This window comes from Gymnoscopelus braueri, assembly GCF_963280865.1.
Source record: "Gymnoscopelus braueri genome assembly, chromosome: 10".
NCBI classification, from domain to species: domain Eukaryota; kingdom Metazoa; phylum Chordata; class Actinopteri; order Myctophiformes; family Myctophidae; genus Gymnoscopelus; species Gymnoscopelus braueri.
Window position 1 is genome coordinate 32,809,923 of NC_137611.1, and position 11,286 is coordinate 32,821,208.

Here is an 11,286-nt window from a genome sequence, read left to right on the forward strand (position 1 = left end):
GTGTTGGCGTTAAGTGATGGACATTTTGACCTTTAATGTAATGCCCCCACCTGGCCAATCTGGGTTATATTTCTTGGTGAACTGATAAGAAAGAAAACACTGATAGCCTACTGTGTGATTAATGACTGATTATTAAGAATTGTATTGACATTTAAACTGTTCATTCCGATGGAATATTGTGTTGTTTGGAGAAAAAAGGAGGAAAAGATAGCGTGTGCAAATTCATAAAGGAAATTGTCAGAGACCCTGTTAAATTAATTCCGGGAAACCACCAGCATGCTCTGTTATGTTAAAGCAGCGCTACTCAACCCGCGGGCCGCATGCGGCCCCAACGCAGCATCTTGGCAGCCCCCTCATGGTCAAAAAAAAAAAAAAAAAAATTAAGCACAGGATAAAAATATTAATTTCCGTTCAAATTTCTTTTTCAAAAACAAACAGACAGACATACATACAGGTGTGTCAATTGTTACAGGTATAATGCATAGTTTTCTATGCATTTCGTTTTTTTGGGGGGGTTTGACCCCCAATTTTTTTCGGCCGCGCGGCTTTGCTGCGCGCCCAGGATAGGTGTCCCTTATTTCAATCTCTGGGAGTTGGCAACCCTAACCTTGCCATACCTTAGCTTTTGCTGAACTGATGCCACTGGACATACACACAAAATAAACAGGTACAGTGAAAATAATATGATGTCAAAATGTACATTTTCTTATAACAATAACAATGTGTAGTGTGTGTTACAAAATCGAAAAATCCAAAATAGGACCGTCATTTTTATGGCGGCCCCTTGGACTTTTGGTATTTTGCTGAGTGGCCCCTGAACCATCTTAAGTTGAGTAGCCCTGTGTTAAAGGAACACATAGGTTTAAAAAACAGCCTTATACAACACAATGGAAGAAAGACTCCTGCGTACTAGTACTGAGGACAACCCTTTGACTTTGAAAAATTCATTTCAATATCATAATATTGTGCACTCACTATTTTCATTCTGTCTTCAATGTTGTATTGTATGAATCTATGGACAAAGTTTATACCCATACATATATGTTCACATGCATCTGTGTTGTGCCCTACCATATGTTATGTTATTCCCAGCTGGGTTTTCGTCTGCATTGTCAGCATAGGACACGCAGGACAAGACCAGATGAGGTACCTTCAGGGCAAGGCCACTGGTGAGCTTCACTACTCACTTGAGAGCGTGTGTGTGTGTGTGTGTGTGTGTGTGTTTGTGTGTGTGTGCATGTGCATGTGGTGCATGTGAGTGTGCACGTGCATGCATCCGTGTGTGTCTTTGTGTGAGTGCGGTAAATGTATCTGAGTGCATTCATGACAGCTGAGTGTGCGTTTATGTGTGTGTATGTGTGTGTGTGTGTGTGTGTGTGTGTGTGTGTGTGTGTGTGTGTGTGTGTGTGTGTGTGTGTGTGTGCGTGCGTGCGTGCGTGCGTGCGTGCGTGCGTGCGTGCGTGCGTGCGTGCGTGCGTGCGTGCGTGCGTGCGTGCGTGCGTGCGTGCGTGCGTGCGTGCGTGCGTGCGTGCGTGCGTGCGTGCGTGCGTGTGTGTGTATTGTACTGTGCTTATGTGAGTGAGAGTGTGTGGGGGTGGAGGGGTCACTGCATATGTCCTTGCCTTGAGCTTTCTCTCCATGAAAATCAGTAGAGCTGATGAGAGATTGCTGGCATAGAATGATGTCATATTATCCAGCATGGATGACGCTTAAAGACAGAGCTTCACAAAGAACAAAACAGATGAGGCATCTGTGCTGCTTGGGGTGAAATCACTCTTCATTTAAAAAACATAATTTGTATCATCTTACGTAAGTAATAACACATGAATATACCACATAATGATATTATACTGCCTGAATGTATTAATTGTGCTGCCATGACAGTCATTTGGGTATTAAGTCTTTGCAACATATCATAACTTAGGCATGCATATGCAGCAGATGCCAAGAACCATGTCATTGTACACTTTGGGTAGTTTATGATTGTGGGAATGGACCCACTGTGACCGAACCTTTAACACCTTGACGCTAGCATAGACGTTTAGCAGATCTGGGAAATATATATGTATTTGTAAAAAGGCAAATCGGAGTCAAACAGTCTCACTGTATTGTACAGCATAATGTGGGAGACATACAAGTATGTTGGTTCCATACCTGCCAGAAGGCATTCTTCCAAGGACATACATACAAAAAGGTCTTTCAGTGCTATGGATGGCAATATGATGACACCAGACAGATAAGCTAGATTATGGTGAATTGATAACAGTTTATAGAAAAAACTAATAATTCCAATTGAGACTATGACATTTTTTATTAGTTTAAACCAGTTGTGCTACACTCTGGTCCTGGGGACCAGGTTGTACGATTGGTTTTCATTCTAGTATGACGGTATGACCTGAGACACTAGGTGAACTTAAACACATGCAGCATAGAAAACTAGAACTATAGTCTTGGTCACCAGGGCCACAAGGAATTAGGCCTTGGGCCATGAGAATAGAGTTCTCTGTCTGTTACATTCTGTTCTCTCCAAATGTTCTAGTTTTATGCCAATGGCCTTCTTTACATGAAGAAACAGGGTCAGGTCAGATGATGCTCAACATGGCTGATGGGTGGCGTACACAATGCTAGCAGAGAAGTGGCAAGTGTGACAGTATGAGACAAGGCATGAGGGGGAATGAGAAGGATAGAAATTGGGATGGAGAGAGACAGAATTGGGGGAGGGAGAGACAGACAGACAGACAGACAGACAGACAGACAGACAGACAGGCAGATAGGCAGGCAGGCAGACAGACAGACAGACAGACAGACAGACAGACAGACAGACAGACAGACAGACAGACAGGCAGACAGACAGACAGACAGACAGACAGACAGACAGACAGACAGACAGACAGACAGACAGACAGACAGACAGACAGACAGACAGACAGACAGACAGACAGACAGACAGACAGGAGAGTCTAAGGGAGAAGCACCAGTGTTTGCTGCCCTCTAGTGACGAATATTCAAATGGACCATCTGCAACTGCAACATGACTACGGTGTTGAGATGAAATTGAATTATTCATAGATAGTGTAAAGATAAAGGTGTTTAGTAGATCTTAGATATAGGCGGTAATGTATAGTTTGGGACTGATATGGTTGTCACTTAAGATTACCATAATCTCCATGTGCAAACTAGATATCTTACAATTATATAGCCATCCTATTTTAACAACTACTCTAACAAAGCTGAGCCTATATGTTGTATCACCATATCTAGGTTTTCTACAGTTTACTACTACACTTTTACAGCTGATACCATCTGTGCATTGTTCTTGTTCTTGAATAAACCTACATGAACATCAAGGAGCCTAAAAGAGGAACTTCTATATCACCTGTTGTGAGAAAACACACATCGGTTTAGGACTGCTTTCTGTCTTTTGAACGACAACATTTATGACCTTTCTCTCCCACAGATTAGCTGAATAGTGCCTGCCTCCCCGCTGCACCAACACTCTGGCCTGTGCTGGTTTAATGTTTAAGCTCTCCCACAGCCACCCTCTGCTCTCAATGCACACACACACACACACACACACACACACACACACACACACACACACACACACACACACACACACACACACACACACACACACACACACACACACACACACACACACACACACACACACACACACACACACACACACACAGGCTGGCCAACAAACCTGCGTGTGCGGAACTGCGAATTTGATAACAGGAGTGAGTCACCTGAGAGCCTGCTTCTGTGGGCCTGGTGGAGTGGAGAGCGTAGCCATTTTATATAGCAGTTCCTCTTGTCTTACAGGCAGCTCCTCAGTTCCACAACAAATTCAACAACTGCCTGATCAGAGTGAAGAATTGGATTCTGCATCAAAGAGGTAAAGAAAGCTGTTGATTTCTTAATATATATATACAGTTTTTTAACAACAATTACAATATCAACAATGGTTCAACTTTAACCTGTTGTACGACTGTAGTTACTGGTGTGTACTTAAAAACTGTGGTGAGTTAAAGTACACGGTTTAAACTCCACTGTAATTTGCTTGGCTTGCTGAAACTTAGGATCTCTCTTACTGTGCAAAGCCTCCTGTTCTGAGTTGAGTGAGCAAGGAGCTAGGAAAGCTGTGTGCTTTCCCACAGAGAGCTTAAACTATTTCTGACATTGACTGCACAATGTGATGAATGGGTTTTTCTTAGTATCTCAGTCAGAGGAGCGGCTATTGTGTACCATTACAGCATGCTTTATCCAAGAGTGTAGGAGGAGAGCAGTCTCTCACAAAATTGACTCTGTTATTTTAAACATCGCAACTCAAAGCTATATATGACATGGTATATAGAGGGCATAGCTACAGTATGTACTCTTATATTGTACATTTCCAATGACACATTTGAATGTGTGTAAATACAGCTACCTCTGCACTCATGATCAAGAGTCTGATCTAGTTTGATGTGAAAGTGAAAAGATATCCGATTCACAAGCTTTCGATGTGTCGAAGTGCAATGCGTTGAGAGCTTGCACTTGTAGATCGGCTAATTTCTGGGCACGATACCGGTGCACAATCAAGTATGAATCAGACATTAAACTGACCATGAGCCTCTTTTCCATTTTCCAGTTTTTTCCTCTTCATCACAAAATGACCTCCATCAATCCTCCCTTCCTCGATTAGCCAACTGAGGAATTCAGTACGCTGCACGAAGTGTCCAAAGCGCAGATTTGGGAGACCTTCCGTGAGTATGGTTCAGCCCTTCTCCAACAGAAGAACGTCCATAAGTGATGTTCCAGTACCTGTATGGGTGGATCATGCACCCACATCAATCAGCATGTCAGATGATGGTGGCGACTCCGTTGGCCGTATATCCAGCATCCCACCGCATGCCCCAAAACAGAGCGGTGTCAATGATGGGAACATCAAAAACAGACTGAAATCTCTCCTCCCTCAGTCATGGGGGAGCGTTGTACAGAAATGGGTCAAGAGAAATGACACTGATCATGACTTTGAGAGCAGCTCCAGAGATGAGTTCAAGGTCCTTCCCAATGGCACCAGAGTGAGTCCGCCTGTCAGTCCCCTACTGGAACGCAGACACTCGGGCAACCAGGAAGGGTCGGTGGGCTACTCCAGCCACGGCTCTCAAAAGCCTTTATTGAGGGACAGCCCCTTTGATGATGACCTGTTCCCTCCACGTCCAGCAGAGGAATCGCTGCTAACCAGTATCCATCCTGCTGAGTACTATGCTGAAAAGGTGGAGGTCTATAGAATGAAGTACTCATATCTTAAATCGTGGCCTGGGCTACTCAGACTCCTCGCCGGAGTAGAACTTCTCTTTGGAGGCATGGTCGTTGCCTGCGTTATTGCCTACGTCCAGAGAGACAGTGAGTGGTCCAACTCCTACGGACTCTATAACGGGGCATACAATAACGGTTTGGGCATGTCTGGATACTCCTACCGAGGCCCCATGACCCCTTTTGTCCTGGCTGTTGCCGGGCTCTCCTGGGTCATAACCCTGATTCTTCTGGTGATGGGTATGACCATGTACTATCGCACCATTCTCCTGGACTCTCCCTGGTGGCCGCTCACAGAGGCATTCACCAACGTAGCCCTGTTCCTGCTGTACATGTCAGCAGGGATTGTGTACCTCAACGACCTGAACCGTGGAGGACTGTGTTACATGACGGTAGGCGTTAATCCCATCATGGGAAATCTATGTCGGGTGGATGGGGGCCAGATGGCGGGGACGGCATTCATCTTCATCAACATGCTGATGTATCTGGTGAGCTTCCTGGTGTGTCTGAAGATGTGGAGGCATGAGGCTGCACGCAGGGAGATGGAGCACATTAGGAACATGGTAACAATTTGTCTCATTTCTGGAATTTGTGAGAAAAATGTACATTATATAGACGTATACACACATGGACAAACATACTGAGCTGAACTCACACAGACAACTAACATTACCCCACAATAATCCCATGGGGATATCCACATATCAAGAGTGCACCCAAAAAAGACAAGAAAGGGTAAATAAATAAGCTGTTGATTATAATAATGCACCTGCTTCTTTCTGTACCTTTTTATAATTATGAAAGTCAGTCTTTGTTGTTGTGAGTCAGTGCCTCCTACATCACATTATGTGTGAGACAGAAGGCTGAGTCATCATATAACTTATACAGTAAGTGCAGCTGTGGCATCACTGCCAGTCCCTGTCTGTCATCTTAGGGTTTATTTTAAGGATAGTTATATGACACATCAAAACACACATTCAGGTAGGGCTGCTGAGACTGACTGAGTCAACAATAGGTTTAAAACAACTCTGAAGAATTTCCAAGTCAGTGCTGAATGTACTGTGTTTGATGTGTAATGTTTATGTTTTAAGCGTTTATGTGACATACAAGGTCAATGCACAATCTACACGCATGCGCGCACACACACACAGACTCTAGATGTACTAATAAGATACATTCTAATCTGTGCACTTTTGTCTCATAGCTGATCTGACCATATTCTTCTACCCTTTCTCTTCCAATTTGACCACAGGGAGAGCCTTATTCCTCTGTCCAGTTGGCCCAGACCAAATCCAAGAGGATTGTGTTTGAAGATGAGATGGATGGGTATCCAAGAGAGAGCAACAAACACGTTAAACTGCACACATCCATGACAAGGTTCCACGAGGACCCTGTTACCCTGAACCGAGCTTTTCCTCCCAGCTATGTACCCAAAACACAAGTCATTGCAGATTATGTCTTGTGAGTGTCAAGCTTTTTAAGTGGATGCCTTGATAGCTGGTGCTTTGCACTTGTTGCATTGTGCAGGGAAAATAATGTCCATTTGTTCCCCTGCTTCCTCAAAATGACTCCAGCATTTAACATTCTTCACTGAAATGAAGGGGTGAAGAATGCTAATTAAGAAAAATAGCTATTAGTATTTAAAAAGTTGACTAATATTCAAAATGTCAAGGTTTGCTTACAGTAACTCTATGTACCCACACATTTTACACTGCAGGTTATTTAATAGATGTTGCTGTATTAAATCAACCAGCTAAATCTAAGGGGAACACAACTTTTAGATGCGCAGTCAAATCTTCAGTGTTAATTTGACTCTGAGAGTGAAAATACTGACCCTTTCTCTCTCAGTTAACTTTAGTAAAAGTAACATTATCCAATGTATCCATAATCTTACAGGAAATACCCAGAGATCTGCACTGTGGAGGAAAGGGAGATGTACAAAGCAGTGTTTAATGACCAGTATGAGGAATACAAGGAGCTCCACAGGGAAATCAGTGCTGTCCTGATGAAGTTCAGACAGTTAGACACCATGATGGCCAAGCTTCCAAGAGACTGTGTAACCACAGAGGTGAGAGAGATATATTCATGTACTATCAGATATTTAAAGATAAATAATTTCGTTCAAGTGGCAATAGGATGCAGTCATGTAACGTAAATTGACTAATTCCTCATGTTATTTATTATTATTAACCCCAGCCAAAACCACATTTTAGACTTTGATAGTTGTACAATTTATTTAGTTGGACTATTGTCATGTGATCATCAGTTGAACTTGACTTACATGAATGTTGTGCTGTAGCTCACATTCTATTCTATTCAGTTCCGTCATTATTATGTGTCTTCCCTATAGGAGCAGAGGAGAATTGAGGAAGTTCTGAAGAAGTTTGAGCAGAAAAAGAGTGTAAGTGATGGATTCAGTTACAGAACAAGGGGCTCAGTATTTACCTCACGTTCCCAATCTGCTCACTGTGAAACAGCCTCCAAAATCATTTAGCAATCATTTTAACATTTAACCGAGAGATGTATTAGAGCTGTTACTGTTGTCCAAACACCCAGGTAATTATTTGTTTTTTTGATGAGGCTGTCCACCCATGCAGATAATATTCCTGCCACTATGAAATGTGGCGGCCTCTGGGAATTCCAATTTCACACATCTGCATTAATGAAAGAAACAGGCTATAGGCAACAGAACATGAAAAAAAATGGGAAAGAAAAAAAGAGATGGAGAGCTTGAGCAACTGTAGTCATCTCTCAATAGATTGTTTCTGTTTGACCTCACAGGACCCTTCCTTCCTGGAGAAGAAAGAGCGCTGCGACTATCTGAAAGCTAAATTAAGCTACATCAAAAAGAGGATTCACAGTTTTGACCAGAACACGGTGGCAAAGGGTCGGACGTGAGGAAATCACACACGGCCATTTTGCTCTTATGTCATACTCCCTACATGAAAGCATCTAGGCTACTGTCAATTCTACAACCTCATCGGCCTATCCCCTTCATCTCCACCTGTTCCATCATCTAATGTCCTTTTGCCTTTGTGAAAAACTGTTTTACTATCAGCATTTATATTGATTTTATATGCATATAAATATGCCCAGGGGTACGCAGTGTGTGGAAATATCAAAGATAATGGAAATAAAGAGAAATGTTTTACTTTTAACTTATAGAGATGTCTGTTTGAAGTCAAACTCACATTAAGCATTATAAGCCTACCTAAACCTATGGAACCATAATGTAGGCTGATACACTATTTCATTTTGTTCATGAATAAGCTATAAATAATCATGCATTCAGTCATTGTCATGACTTTATTGTTAAATTAACAATTCGATTTTTGGATTCACACATGATTTTCTTTTGTAAACTAATAAATATTGTATTTTTTAAAACGTGGTGTGTAGTGTGGTTTGTTTTCTATAATGGTAAGAGGATAGGTGGTGGGCACCAAGGAAGTGTGGGCACCTCAGTGTTAAATTGGCTATTGTTTCCAAAATGTAAAAAGAAAATATAAGTAAAGTTAATGATTAGAACATGCTTAAACATAAAAAAAAATAAGGTCTAATATTTTTACAATTGCTACAATTGCTACAAATTGCTACAAAAAGTTCCAGAGTTGATCCAGTCATTTTGGGGCATCAACAAGAAGTTGAAGGATAACATTAAGTCTGATAATGATGTAATGTGCATGTTCACATCATGTATAGCCTATTTTACATTACTTCATTTACTACATTTTTTAAATATTGCATTTGCTAATATTTTGTTTTGTTTTGGACAAAATAGCCAATTTTACATCGAGGTGCCCAGATGTCCCAAGTGCCCACCTATGTGTCCTGTATAAAAAAAATATTTAGCCTTATGGTGTTGCAAACATTTCAAACTGATTAAAAGTTGTCTAGCTACTAGTAGCCTACTATGTATGTAGGCTGGACGCTAAACTGTAGGCTATGGCTAGACCTTCCCTATGGAATAAGGTACAGGCATAACTCCATGGGTACAGGTCAGGTAGGCTAGAGAAGTTCATTAATCATTACGTAGTCTTATGTCTTGCGCGGCATATCGCAGACAACAGTGAGGTGCAGGACAGACGGACAGACAGACAGACAGACAGGTCCCCAAGTCAGGTCTGCTATAGAGTCGGTTACACCAACACGTTATTCAATCTCCATCGAGAGGAAGAGTTTTACAATTAACTATGGAAAACGTAGAATTGTGCGAGTTGAGAGAAAATAAAATGCGGGAACAACGCGCTGCAGACGGGAACAGAATTGCAGCAGCACAGCAGGTAGAAAGTTGAAAACTTGGACTCTTCCACAGACACAGAGGTAAGATATCTATCTCCATATTATAGCCAGGCTAGTAGCCTGGGACTAGTACAGGTAAACCTCATAACTTATTGACCTGTTTTTAATTAAATAATGGCTATATATAGGCCTATATTTAAATGTATTTAGAAAATTCCTTTAATATAAATTATCTGACTGAAAAGGCAATTTCTGAATGCTAATTAACACAGCCAGCCTGTGACTTTTATGCAGTGGTGGAAGAAGTAGCCTACTCAATTTCTTTTACTTAAGTAAAAGTATCAACATTACAATGCAGAAAGACTCTGTTACAAGTCTGGTATTCAGAATTTACTTAAGTAAAGGTTCAAAAGTATTAGCATCAAAATGTACTTAAAGTTATAATATTATGCAGAAATTTTCCATTTTCATGTTCAAAATGTATAAAATCATTTGAAAATAGCCGACATCTATATATGGCTGAAGAAGTGGTTAATGTATGTTTTGTAATAATATTTATATAAGTCATAAGTAACTAGTAACTAAAGTTTTCACATAATTGTAGTGGAGTAAAATAACAATATTTGCCTCTGAGATATAGTGGAGAGTATAAGTATTGACAATTGGAAATACTTAAGGAAAGTAAAAGTACCTCACATTCTTTTACTTAAATAGAGTACTTGAGTAAATGTAATGAGTTACTTTCCACCACTGGCTTCTAATGTTCATCACGGTTTCAGATTAATTGCACATAATTCAGCACACAGTGTGGACAGAGCCATAGAAGAGAAGAGCAGGCTGTATGAAGGATGAATAACTGGAATTTCCAATTCGGCTATAGCTTTGATGTGTGGTAGCCTTTCATGAATGTGTCTAGTTCAGCTTCTGAATTATTCACTGTACCCTGGCTGTATGGGTGAGAAGAAAACCCTGCGTGCGTGTCGGTGCGTTTTCATATGCACGTTTGTGTGCCACGTGTGCAAGAGAGTTGAGAAATAGAGCAGAAAAGAGTGTGTGTTTCATCATTTGGCTTATTTCCAGTGATGGGAGTATTCAGATATTTTACTTAAGTAAAAGTAGCAATACTGCAATGTAGAAATACTCTGTTAAAAATGTACTTGAGTAAAAGTATAAAAGTATTGGTATCAAAATGTACTGTACCAAAAGTAGAAAGTATAGTCATTACGCAGAATGTCCCATTTCACAAGTTTTCAAACACTACAAAAATATTTTGAAAATAGTAGATCTACAAGCTCACAATGCCTCGCATCACAAGTTAACGCATTGTGAGCTTGTAGATCAGCTATTTTCAAATGGCCAAAATGTATATAGGGCTGAAGTGGGTAATGTATGTTTTGTAATAATAATCAAAATCTACAAAGTAATTAGTCATTTTAAGTTTTCAAATAATTGTAGTACAATATTTGCCTCTGAGATGCAGGCAAGAGGAGTAGAAGTAAAAGTACAGAAAATTGGAAATACTCCAGTAAAGTAAAAAAAATACCTCAAAATTGTACTCAAGTACAGTACTTGAGTAAATGTACTTAGTTACTTTACACCACTGCTGAATGCAAATGTGCCCCTCAGCTGTGATATATCTCTGAAGAGACCATGCAGAGAGTATGCATGACTAGGGCTTCCCCCCCTCACAAATATCTCATCATATAGGCCAGGGGAGGGATAAACAAGGAGCTTATGTGA

The 11,286-nt window shown here is 40.9% G+C and overlaps 1 protein-coding gene across 1 annotated transcript; it reads left to right on the forward strand.

Annotated features, from left to right (window-relative positions):
• Positions 1-4,757: 4,757 nt before the first annotated feature.
• LOC308093518 (MARVEL domain-containing protein 2-like) lies at positions 4,758-8,322 on the forward strand (the record flags this gene model as incomplete). The annotated part of the gene is made up of 5 exons (XM_080439855.1): positions 4,758-5,867; positions 6,557-6,765; positions 7,201-7,372; positions 7,655-7,705; positions 8,086-8,322. 5 exons carry the CDS (start codon positions 4,758-4,760, stop codon positions 8,200-8,202), a joined length of 1,659 nt encoding a protein of 552 aa, XP_080295981.1. The 3' UTR covers positions 8,203-8,322.
• Positions 8,323-11,286: the final 2,964 nt, after the last annotated feature.